Here is a 14,180-nt window from a genome sequence, read left to right on the forward strand (position 1 = left end):
ATCGATCCACAGTATCTGGCAGCATGTATATTGCTGCGCAGCACGGCATGAGGTTGGTCATGACCCAGGACGATCATCCTTTGCTCCAGCTTGTTCTTTTGACCCAACAACTCAACGCAGTAAGGGACGCAACTAATCTTCATCACTTAATGCGTATCACGGATTAATCCAACCAACTCCGTCCGGTGCACTTCGGACTGGAAACTAACCCGTATGAAATCCATGTTTGTGCAAGTATACAAAGAGAGATGGTGTGGTTTGAGTCATGTCAAGCTCAGCACATCTATGCCGGGCCATTCTTAATCCACCAGATCTCGTGTCAACGCGGCTCGTGTTCGTGCCGCAGCACCACGTACGCAGCCGAGACATGGGACCATCCACCCTTGCAAATTCCAACCGAACACTGGGACAAGGCACACAAACAAATGCCCAGCCCCAGAGGATTGAAGAAACCGTGGACCGTGTAGAGGGAACAAGATAAGCCAAAGAATCGAGATGAAAGTCGTGCATCATAGAGAAGCGACGACAGAAACACTGCTAAGCTGAGCTATCACTTTTTCAGTCCACCACAAATAGGTTGTCCAAAAACTTGGATTGTTAAGCCACGAGAAAAAAAAATATCTATCTCTGCTCGGCTCGGCTTGCGAGTCAAGCTAAAGCTTTTTTTTTTCCTCTTCTTTTCATGTGCTGTCTTTTTTTTCCTTTCTTTTCGAAAGGGAGAAAATGCATGTTACTTCGATATTACTCCGTAGAACTTTTTGTCACAATGGAGTGCTAACAACCACTTATTGGTGTTAATAAATCTGAATTTGGTTGCTGCTAATTGTCTTGCCTATGGCTTGAACTCAACGCACCTACCATGACCTCCATGAGGTTGCCGAGACATGAGTTCTAGCCGACAGATTGAAATACCACATATCAACTAAGAGATTCCTGCACCAACTATTAAGTCACGGGCATGGATGATCCATATTAAATCACCGGCATTCGTAACACGTATGCGGATTAAGATTTGATGTATCAACCAAACAGAGTTGAGCTGCATATATATCTACATGGATATGGAACAATCATCACCAAGCTTATTCAATCCCCATTCCGTTCTCAGCATAAAGAAACCCTGATGAGGAATATGTGCTCACGTCAGGGGTATGAATGATGATCCATATTAAATCACGAGTATGTTCAACAAAATCAAGAACCCTAGCTAGCAGCTACTAGATACTTTTTTTTTTTTGGGGGGGGGGGGGGGGGGTCATGGTCCTTTGCCTCTTCTCAAAGCAGTAGCCATGCATTGATCTAATCTAATGATCTAGAATGTTTAGCTGAAAACGAGAGATGCTATAAGGGTCTGGATCATATCTTATAACCCTGTGGTTGTACCTGCCAAAAGAAAGCGTTTATTTTCAAATGAACAAGGAGACTACTCAGCAGGCAGCGAGAAGTGCATAAGAAGCCCGGCCGGCTCGACCACATATTGCACGCATACAGCAGTTGGTACTGGGTCGTCGTGTGACACTTGAGCTCTTCATGGAAAAAGATGGCGAACCTACCCCGTATCTCTCTCTCTCCCATCACACAAGGGGTTACGCTGTCGCTCACCTGCAGATGACTGTCATTAGCAGGCGCTCTTTACATGTGATCCTATTTTTCTTTAAGGGTTTCTAGAACGTGTCAATTCGGGGGCCTGTTGGTTTCAGGGTCACAGTTCCAGGAGAGGGATTTTTGTCAGGTTTGAGTTAAACTGACTCTTCCTTGCATGTCCAACTGCTCTCTCGATGTCGATGTTATAATTATATATAATAGTCGGACCTTTATTGCTGTTCTTGATGCGTTGGAACTACATAGGTTGAGGTCACCGATCCAATGGAACAGGACCTTGATCATGTTCAAGATCAGGGTTTCTTGGTGACGAAACAAGGGGATCATTGTTTCATCTCCGTGCCATAATGGAGATGATCGAGCTCAGTGAGAAATGAGCTGATGATCCACTGCGCAGTCGATCGTCAGAAGTAACCAATGAACAGATCGACTATTCATCTCGAAGCTCAATCGATCACGAGAGCGAAGTGGGTCGAGTTTCCTAGCTAGCGCAGGTTCGATGGGTGCGCACTGTCACTGATGCCCAAGTCAAAAGGATGCGGGGATTATTCTCCGCAGGCGCGCATGAACAAGGCTTGACTGGCAGGGCGTGCCCTGTGGCCGCTATTGCTCCCACCCCACCCCACCTGCCGGCGAAAAACCAAGTCCACGCCGCCGTTGCAGGTGAGGCCAAGACGAGACCCGTCATGCCCTGCTCGGGAGAAAACCTTCCAAACATCCACGTACATTAAGAATTATTTTACATGGTCGTCCTGCTGATGAAATTCTTGAAGTTTTGGCCGCTGCAATGCAAGACGCGATCCACTTGGAGAGAAGAGAACTCGGTAGCCGTCATTTTAGGGTTTTATAACCCCCAAACCTAACCCCGCCAACGTCGGCACGTACAGATCGCGTTTGACGACTGTGTATCGCAGCTAGCAAAAGATCGATCATATCGACGAATCAGGCAACGGGTTAAAACACGGCATAGCATTGCTTGCACGGGCATCGCGCCTCGATCATCTCATGCTCACGTCCTAGGTTTCTAGCTAGCAAACACCGTGATCTGGCGGAGCTGCATGAGACATCCTGAACTTTCTTTGGCATCTGATCTGATGAACTGTTTCCCAGACGACGATAGATAGACGAAGCCGCGTAGTACTGCTACTCCACCGCAACTGCTACCGGACACGGCAAGGCTGCTTCCGTGGTCACTGGTCACTCCCCGGCCGGCGGCCGCGACGGATGTGGCAGGCGGCCGGTGTTGGTGCATATCGTCACCGGCCACCGCTAGGGGCTCGCGGCCTGGCCGCACAGGCCAATCCAGGATCCGTGCCGGGGAAGCTCCTGTCCCTTTCCCTCTGGAAGAAAAGGAAGTTTGGTTCCCACTCCGATAGGCGTCGCGAGCCGACGACGCTGACGCCGGCCTTTAATTTGTCGTCGCTCCGGCGTGGCGCGCCCCGCGTCGTCCGCATGGAAGCCCAAGCCGGGAAAGCTCCAAACCGACGGGAATTTCCCGGCGGGGCCCCCGATCGAAGACGGGCGCGGATGCCGGATGCCCGGCGCGGCGCCCCCTGTTCCTGTTCTCCTGCCCGCGCCGCGCGCGCTCCAGATGCTGATGCCGCCCGCCTCGGTGCCTCGGTGCGCGGCGCATCGCCGAAAGGAGGCAGGGAGCTCAGCTCGGTGAGAAACCGAGGACTGCCGAGTCGGGCTCGGGCCCTCGGCCTGAGGGTGACCCTGTCTGCACCGATGGATGCATGGAGAGCACCGTGCACCGTGCCTTTCCGGCGGCGGCGCGGCGCGTTTGTCAAAATCTCTTTACGCCTTTACGTCGCAAGTCGATGACCGGCGTCCTAGCTTTTTGCCATCCGTCGAGCAGGAGCAGGACACGGCGCGCACGGGTGACCGACCGGCCCTAAAGAAAGACCCGCCAGGCCCCGCGCCCCACCCCGCAGCGTCACGGACGCGTGGGTACAGCCACGGGCTGCGAGATCGGCGCTCGGCTCGTACCCGGCAGTGGTTGGGTGGGTGCCCGCGAGTCGTGTCGTGTGCCAGCAGACCCTGCTACAGTTCTGAACGGGATGGGGGCACTGGGTGGTGAATCGACGAACTACTACTACTAGTCTACTACTTCTACTACACTTGTTACCATTTGTAGAGCTGGACCGACCGACCTTTTCTTGCATACTGTTCCCATTCCTGACAAGATAATCCCGGATTTAAGCAAATACTACAATACTAGTAATCAAAACGCATCACCTGCTCTCTCGCAGAGTCAGACCCCGGGTAGGTAGGTAATGTAACAGGGGGCCCAGAGCTCTCAAGAAACCCCCGCATGGAAACGCCGCAACAGGGACAGCAACGAATTCTAGTATTAATGTATTATGTAACCCGGCAGCTAGCGTTCCAATCCAATCTCCGAGCGCGCCGCGCCGCTCGACCCCGACCCGACCCGACCCGACCAGACGACCAGACCCATCCCCGTGCCGTCGTGGCGCGCGGCCCCGCCCCGGCCGTCCACCCCCCGGCCCGCGCGTCTATATATCCCCCGTGCGTCCAGCTCGCCGCACCACCACCACCACCAGACCATCCTCCCAGCGCACGCAACACCTCGGATCGAAGGAGAAGGCGTCGGCGCAAACTCCGCGATGAGGACGAGGAAGGAGAAGGCGTCGGCGTGGAGGTCGCTGCTGGGCGGCTGCCTCGGCGGCGGAGCCAAGGGGGACAGGCGGCGGAAGGTGCGTCCGGGCGGCGGCGGGCGGCTGTCGTTCACGGACCTGAGCGGCGCGGCGGACCAGGACCTGTCGGTGTCGCTGGTGGGGTCGAACCTGCACGTGTTCAGCGTCGCGGAGCTGCGCGAGGCCACCAGGGGCTTCGTCTCCGGCAACTTCCTGGGCGAGGGCGGCTTCGGCCCCGTCTACAAGGGCTTCGTCGCCGACGGCGTCAAGAAGGGGCTCAGGCCGCAGGCCATCGCCGTCAAGCTCTGGGACCCCGAGGGCGCCCAGGGCCACAAAGAGTGGCTGGTACGTGCTGTGTACTCCTCTCCTCTCCTCTCCTCTCCTCTCCTCTCCGCTGCTGCCTTGCGTCGTCCTTCCCTCTCCCATCCATCCCGTACCTCTCCCGTCCGCCTGATCGTGCCACGTGTGCTCATTACCACCCCGCGTGCAGTGGTTAGCAAGCTACAGTACTCTTTTAATTGTTTGTGATCATAGCTAGTACTTGCTGTGCTCCTTCTAGATCGATGGCATACATACATACATACATACATACATACATACATACATACATACATACATACATACATACATACATACATACATACATACATACATACATACATACATACATACATACATACATACATACATACATACATAGCTTTCTTAGAAGAGTCGTAGTCCCCAAAAGATTTTTTTTTAAATGGAAGGACTGGAGCTTTCTTGTAGTAAAAGAGTGACTTGTGGTGAACCGAAGCTAGCCGGTCAGTTCCCTTACAAGGATCACTAAACCCAACCCTTATGGCAACCATCAAACCAGTTCTTTGCATGACACCTGGTGCAAGTGCGGCCTTGAGTAACACCAAGGAACACCCAAAACCTTTCAAGCCATGGTAGTAGCTAGTAACTTCCTGATGAAGAAGAATTTCATCATACCAAATTATAATGAAGCAACATGTTGCTAATTTAGTATAGTTAAATTTAATAATAATTCCCAATTAAAAATTCCATCATCCCAAATTTTGAGGAAATCAGGGTTAGTTTAGCATGATGCTACTCTCTAAATTTAAAAGTTCGAAACACCGCGCATGCCACTACATGATTGGCCGCGCGCGCCGAGAATATCTCGGCGGGCAATGAAACTTGGACATGTGTGACGGAAGCCAACGCCGAGGGGGGCGGGCGGGTGGTTGAGCGATCGCGACGGTTCCGGGTTCCGGCGGCAGCCGCGCGCGGATAAGTGATCCTGACGTGATCTCGGCATGTTTTTTTAACCTTTGTTGGGCGCATGCAGGCGGAGGTGATCTTCCTGGGGCAGCTGCGGCACCCCAACCTGGTGAAGCTGGTCGGCTACTGCTGCGAGGACGAGCACCGCCTCCTCGTCTACGAGTACATGGAGCACGGCAGCCTCGAGAACCACCTCTTCAAGCGTGAGTACACTCACTACTCAAACACTCCATCTGTCTGTAACCATGGCTCTAATGACCAATTAGTACTAGTTGCTCGAGCTTAATACCTGCTGAAATGCCGAATGGTTATAGCGATGATAGATTCGAGCCACAATGCTGGCTAGCTGCAGCAGACCTGCAGTGATGATGTGAGATGAGGTTGACAAGTCTCGTCCGTGTTGACTTGGCACGGTTAGCAGGAAAATTGGGTTCCTACCTAACCATTTAAGCTCACAAAACCAGGGGAGCTATTGGGAAGAAAACACAATTTTTATTTCAAGTTGGTGACTGCAGAAATTTTCAAAATGTTCAAAAGTACAAATTCATTGCATGGTGGACTGGGTTTCCTCCCTCCCTTCAACCACCTTCCCAGCTTTCGAGTTCGATCTGATCAAACCAGATCAAACAGATCTGATAGAGACAGAGGTCAGGTCAGAGGCTAGTGAAGTCACATATAGTTGCTAGATCATTGTCGATCACTGATTGATCTGTTCTTGGTCATAAGGAAATAGCCCAACGTGTTGACAGGATCCATCTCCAGATTGTTTCATATATACAAGCAGTTCTAGGTAACCTATAAGTAAAGAAATCAAAATTCCATTGAGCCGGTGATAAAGCTCATCTACTCTAGGCAACTACTATTATTTTCCTGAAATCCTGGTGCAATAATACTGAAAGGCCCATCCTGTCTGAATGTCTGACCATGATGTATGCTACTAAACAATAAACATTATTCATTGCAGATTTGTAGCTTGAGAATTGAGATTTTTCTGTGATATCTCTGCAGAGATTCCTGCCGTGCTGCCTTGGTCAACCCGACTAAACATTGCAGTGGGCGCCGCAAAGGGTTTGGCTTTCCTCCACGACGCAGAGAAGCCGGTGATCTACCGTGACTTCAAGGCCTCCAACATCCTGCTCGACTCGGTGAGTAGTTTTTGCAATTTGCCATGTCAGTTTGATGAGCTACTTTACCATACGTGGTGTCAGGTTGTTGGACTAGTATTTAGCAGTTAACATCAGATGCGCTTTATTCCAATACAGTCTTCCAATGAAAGAAGCTTCAGACTTTAGAGACTTCTCTGATTCAGACATTCAGCGTTCTAGATTTTTACTTTTTGCAAAAGGTTGGGCAGCCGACTTGGCTAGCCCAGCCCGGTAGCGTCGCTCCCACGAGATCGTGAGTTCGAATCCCAGCTGGGACGAATTTCCGCTCGTGGGTAAAAAAATCCCCTCGCTGTGCTCGCCGCAAGACTTGGCCCTCTCAGGCATGGCCCAAGGTTCGGGGGTTTTTCCGCGGCCGGGTGAAGCCGTAGTCGCTTCCTCTTAATGAAAAACGGTGGGGGTCCGTTCACCCCCCGGCCGCGTTTTTTAGATTTTTATTTTATCTTTTCTGAGGAATAGTTTTCTAGAGTTTGAACCCGTAAGTTAATCTCTAAAAAATTGTTGAGCTGTCCAATAGCTTCCAAATTAAAAATTGATTCATAATCACTTCAGGCAATACCTAGTGTAGAGAAAATGGAAGGAAAAGGATCACTGTGGACTAATATTATGGTCTGGGTTGGTCCAACTGAGGTCCTCAGATGGACCTGAAAAGGCCCAACATAAGTTTTCCCAGAGTTTTTGCACGAAGCCGGTGAAAAATCATGAATGTGCTTCTCAGCTTACCTCATTTTGAAATGGGTTTGCACGGGTTTGCACGAAGTCCTTGGTTTGCACTAGATATGTCATTATTAGGCCCAACAACCACAAGATACCAAATTGCTGAGGAATTCGATTCATCTCCAGGACTACAAGGCCAAGCTGTCAGACTTTGGGCTGGCCAAGGACGGCCCGGAGGGCGACGACACCCACGTCTCGACGCGCGTGATGGGCACCCATGGCTACGCCGCGCCGGAGTACATCATGACGGGCCACCTCACGGCGAAGAGCGACGTGTACAGCTTCGGCGTGGTGCTGCTGGAGATCCTGACCGGGCGGCGGTCGGTGGACAAGGCGCGGCCGAGCCGGGAGCAGAACCTGGTCGACTACGCGCGGCCGTGCCTCAAGGACCCGCTCAAGCTTGCCCGGATCATGGACCCGGCCATGGAGGGCCAGTACTCGGCGCGGGCGGCGCAGAGCGCGGCGCTCGTCGCGTACCGGTGCCTCAGCGGCAGCCCCAAGAACCGGCCGGACATGTCCGCCGTCGTGGAGGCCCTGGAGCCGCTGCTCAGCCTCAAGGACGACGAGCCCCTGGGGCCGGCGGGGCCCGTTGGTCCGTTGGTGCTGTTCGTGGCGGCGACGGATCAGGCGCCGGCGCCGGAGGAGAAGAAGGAGCGGGCACCGAGGAAGGACGTCCGCCGGCGCAGGCCCATGTCGCCCAAGGCGAGCCCCAGGAAGCGCGCCGGCGCCGGCCAGAAGGAGGAGTTCTGGGTGTGGCACCTGCCGGCCGAGCAGATGGCCTGACGCGTCTGAGATGAGCGGATGAGCCGTTGCGTGCATGCGTGTGTGTACATATGAGGTGGCCAAGTGCTATTGGTTATGATCATATGCATCCCTGTAAATCTCCTTGGGTTTTTCATTTCATTATTATTATCTGTCGTTACAGTGAGATGCAGAGTGTGGCTCGAAACTAGAGCAGTTTATATACACCGGAAGCTTTCTGTTCTTTACACGTCTGTATGCTTGTCTTCAAATGAAGCTACAACAAGAATTGTACAAAAACATGTCTATACAGGCCATGGGCATGTGACAGAGAGGGTACGGTTCTTGAGCAGTGATTGGCATCCTTCATTCTATTTGGTTCTAGGTAAAATTTGTTGAGGAACAGAAAAGGTAGAAAGTGAAAGGTTGTCCAGAAGATGTGATGCCTTTTGGATGTGATCGCTTTGGAGCAACATTTTTTACATCAATTTCATGAAGAAGAAACAGCCTAGTTGGATACATGCATGAACCGAATTGTAGAGCTTTGAGTCCAATTCCTCCCTTTAATTTCCAAATGAACAGCTTTCAATTCAGCTTCGCTGTAGTTGTCCAGCCGGATGACGGTCCTGCACCTCTTGAACTTTGACTTGGCTCTCTTGATTATAAGCCGATCAGCAGCGGTCGCTGAAGTCAGCGAGAGGGGAACGGGCCACCAGGTCGTCTCCCGCGTCGCTGTCCGGCGCTCGCGAGCAGCCGGCGACCCGGCCACGGCGCCGACGTCTCCGAACGCCATTGGCCTCGTCGAGCTGCTTTGTGCCTCTGTGCCCATGCACAGGCGCCCGGTCTCTTCCCGCATCGCGTCACGCGCGCTTCGCTCTTAAATAAAGCCGCGCGCGCCCCGATCCCTGCAGTCCGCGCACCACAGAGTCACAGACATACACACGCCGTGAACTTGCGATCCGCCGGCCGCCGGAATGGATGGTTCTTGTTCCCGCGGTGGCACGGAGATGGCGCTCCAACAGCTGCAGCCGCTGCTGCCTTGGCTCGATCAGGCGGTGAAGGCCGCCGCGGCCGATGGCGGTTCAGCGGCGGCGAAGGCGAAGGCGAAGACAGGGAAGAAGCGGCGGCCGGCGGCGCGGGCCGGCATCGCCGCCCGCGGCGTGAAGGCGTTGTTGAGCGGGGTGGTGGAGGTGGTCGGGAAGAGGTTCGAGCGCTCGGTCCCGGCCGCCAAGTTCGGCCATGTCGCCTACATCAGATGAAGCTAGCAAGTTTCGTTCTCTGAACATGGCGCAGGCCTCCTCATGATGTGCTATACCACTTCGATGTCAGTTGCCTGCAGTCAGTTTTGCCATGGGCACCCTGCTCTTTTGCTCAGGCTAGCAAGAGCTGTAGGTAGAAGCGCTTGCCTTGTGGAGTTCATGTTCGATTTCTCATGACTTTGTACATAATCTTTTCATCTTTGTGTGTACTATATCCCTAGATAGTTAGCTAATTGTACAAGCCAGGAAAGGGGTAGATGGATCTCCCATCTCTCCAGAAAATAAAGGCTTAAACTGAAGACCTTTGATCTGTGGCTAGATCCGTGGAGGCATGGAGCCTGGACGTTGAAGGAGGGGGCGCCTGACTCCTCTTATCACCACCACCACGCAACCGTTGCCTTGCACATCTCTCTCGCTATCTGCATTGCTCGTGCAGTAAGAACAAGTCAGATGATTTTTTTTTAATATACTAGCAGCACGTTGGTTTCTCGATCTGGGCATCGATCGCTTCCTTCCTCTCTCGAAAGGGTTCTGGGTTCCTTTCTTTCAGTCGATATCGTTCTACATCGCGGTTCTGTACTTGTGCCCATCACCCCCGTGCACTTCCGGCAGGCGACACGTTTTCGTTTTCTTCCAGCGCGCTCACGACAGAGGGACCGTTTGGTTTGATTGGGCTATAGTCCTATCACTTCGGATGTCTGGTTAATAAATTAGGTGAGGAACGTAATCGTACATTTATCAAACTGTGAACTAGTTAACCCAACAAAAAGTGTCTTGGTGAGAGTAAGATTGATGATATAGCCAGCTGCTGGCTGTAAGGATTTTTGCAACCTAATTCTTATCCCATTCGTATATAGTCTTTCACTATTATAATGTAACTAGGCATATGATCCGCTCATTTGCACGGCTAGTATTAAAAATTCAAAAGTTTGCATATTGTTGTATCCTTATTATTTTTAAAGATCATACTATTTGTTACCATACATCACCCTATTCATTATCGTAAATTATGTCTTATTTTTTATTAATTATGTCTTATTTTTTATTAAAACAATTCAAATATGATCTACCTATAATAACAATTTGTTTTGTTCAGCTTCAATAATATTATGCATATAATTATTCTAATATTTTTTAATTTTGATTGATTGTTGTTAGCTTTAGTTTTTATTAATAGTATATGTTTGTAACTGATACATAGCTAAATGATATTTTATATTTAATTTTTCATAATGGCATTGGTGGGTGATTTTTAATTAGGCATAAGGGTATGTTAGGCTAATTTTTATCGTAATGACAGTGGTGGTAATTTTTTTCTATTATTTCTCCGATTAATGTGGGAATTTCTAGCCCTTGAGAGTGAACGTGGAGGCTCCGTGTATTGGCTAAATAATAAGATAATGGATGAGTCAAATGGGTATCCTCTTTTTGCACATATGTGTGCTAATCCGCGAGACGAATCTAATGAGTCAAACTAATCTATAATTTATTATAGCAATGCTATAATAATCATTCTCTAATCATAGATTAATATACTTCATTATATTCGTCTCGCAGTTTAATCCCGATGTTCTGCAGTTAGTTTTATAATTAGATTTTATTTAATACTTATAAATATCAAAATTCTCTTTGATGTGACATGGTCTAAGTTTTAACTCTTAGATCCCAACAGTCCCTTAATGCCGCCCACTGCTCTTAGAGTATTTGCTTAGAGCAAATTATGGGTAGACTAGGAGCTCACAAGATTCTATGTGTGTGAGAGAGAAAACATGAGATAGAGTGGAGCGGACCGCTAGTGAAGCGGTAGCTGAAACCAGCATAAACTTTTGCTACTCTTACTACTACGCAATAAATACATGTGGAATCCGCCACTATATATGATGATATGGCTTGTGAGGTTGTTTGGTTACATGGGGCTAAACTTTAAACTATGTCACATCCAAGAGAATTTTGATATTTATTAATATTAAATAAAATCTGATTACAAACTAATTGCAGAGCTCTGGGGCTAAATTGCGAGATGAATCTAATGAGGTATATTAATCTGTAATTAGCGGATGGTCACTGCAGCATTACTGTAGCAAATCCTGAATTAATTAGGCTCATTAGATTCATCTCGCAAATTAGCACCCATCTGTCAAAAAAAATTTATAAATAAATTTTATTTGATACTCCTAAACGATAAAATTTATATTGATGTGACAGGGGCTAAAAAAATTGATGGAAACAAACAGGGCCTCAATCTTGCAATCAGTAGCCGGCGGAGAGCATAAACCTTGCTCTTAGAGCAAGGCTAATGATATAGCCTGCTGCTGGCTACAAGAACCTTTGTAGCTCATCTCTCAGCCTACTTGTATAATGATTTAACTCTCTATCATAAATATATGGCCTACTTGTCTATCTCACAAAATTTCTTAGTTCTTGTGTTGAAGTTGGCTGTAAGCTAACAGCTCACTTCCCTTCTCTCTTCTCCACATTAGCATTCAGCCTGTTTTTAGCTCATCATAATACTTGCTCTTAGCAAAGAAAGTTCTTGAAGTCCTTTGCATCCCGGGATCCTTTGCTTCCGGGGTCTCCGGACTCTCCCGGAATTCTTCGTAGCTTGGTACCCGGGGCGCATGCACCGTGCATTGTGCATGCTGCATGTGGGCACGACCCCTTCACTTGCTTTGCAAATTGCATGCGTGCCTGCACATAGCAAAGGACCAACTAAGCTAATTCGCGAGAGTATTAAATCTTATTTAGACTTAACTAGTCTATTAACTCGTGATCCCGCACGGACTAATTAAAATTAATATAAAAATGAGATTAATAATTATAATTACACTCTTTTTCATCAATTACATATTCTAACACATACTCTAAAATAATTATCTAGTTACGATATATTTCATTTTGCATCACACCTCCACATTTATTCGATATATATGTTCTGTTGAACTTATTTTTGGATTAGTAGTCTTATCTCTTCCATCATACATGAATACATGATGACAAATATCGTGGGTAGTATTTTCATACAAACAATAATATTAGTAATGATAGAAATAGTAATTTTGAATTTTATTTTGATGCACTTTAATATTCTATTATAATCATATAATTTAGATTCATATTTAGGAGTAATTTAACTTCTAATAATGATATAATTGGATAATTTATATGAAAATTAAGAGGTTATTTGTATTATAATAGCATAGTGTAACATCCCAAAATTCGCTCAGTCAAATCGTGCGCTAATTATTTTCAAAATCGTTTTTCATCATTGAGCTCAGACATCTCTAAACCCTAGTCCCCCCTTAGAGTCCTTTGCCGCTCCAACACCCGTTTCCTTTTGTCGTTTCTATCCTTTCTTTTCGCCGGCCGCACGCACCGCTGTCCCCCTGGCCCGCGCACTCGGCCGCGCACGCCTCCCCTGGCCCGCGCACCTCGCCATCGCCGCCGGCGCGCACTCACTCCCCCTCTCCCTCTTCCCTTTTTCTTTTTCCCCATTTTACTTCCTTTTTTCCCTTTTCTATTTTCTTTCTCTCTTTTCTCTCTCTCTCTCTTCCCTTTTCCTTTTCTTTTTCTCTATTTTCTTTTTCCTTTTTTCTCTTTTTCTTTTCCCTTCCCCCTTCTCCTTCCTTCTTTCTCTGCTCCTTGGCCGCACACGCCCGCGCGCCCCGGCCCCTGCTCACCTACCCGCGCGCACGACCCCGGCCGCCTCCTGCTCCGCCCGGCTACGCCCTCCACCCCTGCGCGCGCCCCCCGCTCGGCCTGCCCACGCGCGCGCACGCACGGCGCTCAGCCCGACCGCGCTGCGACGCCGCTCGGCCGCGCACCGCCCGACACTGCCGCACGCCTCGCCTCCTGGACGCGCACCCCGCCTTGGCCGACCCACGCGCGGCTCGTGCATGCACGCGCGCACTGCTGCCCTCGCCGCGCAAGGCGCTGCTGCGCGCACGAGCTCGCTGCCCCGCTCGGTGCCGCCCGCGCGCACGCGCCGCACCGCCTTTGCTCCCTGCGCGCCACGACGTGGCCGCCTGACCAGCGCCCCGCCATCACCGCCCCACCGCACGCCGCAATGCCCGCCGCTGGCACCTCGCCCCGGTCCCGCTCGCCCCTGCGCCCACGTGAACCCGCCGCGCCGCCCGGCGACAGCACCACGCGCTCTACCGCACGCCAGCGCGCGCACGCCGCACGACGCCACCCCCTGTGCTCGCCGCTGTTGCCTGCCCGACGCGTCCCGTCTCGCCTAGCCGCGAATCGCGCCGCCGCGGCACCAGGCGCCATTAATGGCCGCCGGCCGGCCGCCACCGGCTCACCCCACCCCCACCGCCTCATTTCTCCTATAAAAGAAGCCTCCGCGACACTCTTCGCCACCACGAGCCACCACCGCCGCCCTAGCCCCTCCTCTGCTCCCCTAGCGCCGCCACCAGAACCGCCTCCGCCCGCCGCCGCTGGCCACCGTGGCCAGGCCGCCACACGCCACCTCCGCTCGAGGTGAGGCAGGGGATCAATCCCCCGCAGCTCCCTCTCTCTTTCCCCCTCGATCCCGGCCGCCGCCGTGGCCCAGAAAGCCTGAATCGGGCCGCCGCCGTCCCGCACGGCCGCCTCCCCTGTTTCCCATGGAGGGGGAAGGAAGGGGATGGCAGTTTTGCCACTAGCCCCCTCCACTTTTCTCTAATCCATAAACAGCCTTCCACTCTTTTGTCTTTATTTAAAAGGACCCCTGTCTTTTATCCTATTTCAAAATAAACCCTCCCACCTTATAGAATTAATTCTAAATAGACCCC

The 14,180-nt window shown here is 50.6% G+C and overlaps 1 protein-coding gene across 1 annotated transcript; it reads left to right on the top strand.

Annotated features, from left to right (window-relative positions):
• The first annotated feature begins 4,155 nt into the window (after positions 1 to 4,155).
• LOC120658557 (serine/threonine-protein kinase RIPK-like) lies at positions 4,156 to 8,510 on the top strand. The gene is made up of 4 exons (XM_039936818.1): positions 4,156 to 4,604; positions 5,593 to 5,728; positions 6,534 to 6,670; positions 7,532 to 8,510. The coding sequence occupies exons 1-4, from the start codon at positions 4,230 to 4,232 to the stop codon at positions 8,186 to 8,188; spliced, it is 1,305 nt and encodes a 434-aa protein (XP_039792752.1). The 5' UTR covers positions 4,156 to 4,229; the 3' UTR covers positions 8,189 to 8,510.
• The last annotated feature ends 5,670 nt before the right edge of the window (positions 8,511 to 14,180 follow it).

This window comes from Panicum virgatum, chromosome 2N (genome assembly GCF_016808335.1).
Source record: "Panicum virgatum strain AP13 chromosome 2N, P.virgatum_v5, whole genome shotgun sequence".
Taxonomy (NCBI): domain Eukaryota; kingdom Viridiplantae; phylum Streptophyta; class Magnoliopsida; order Poales; family Poaceae; genus Panicum; species Panicum virgatum.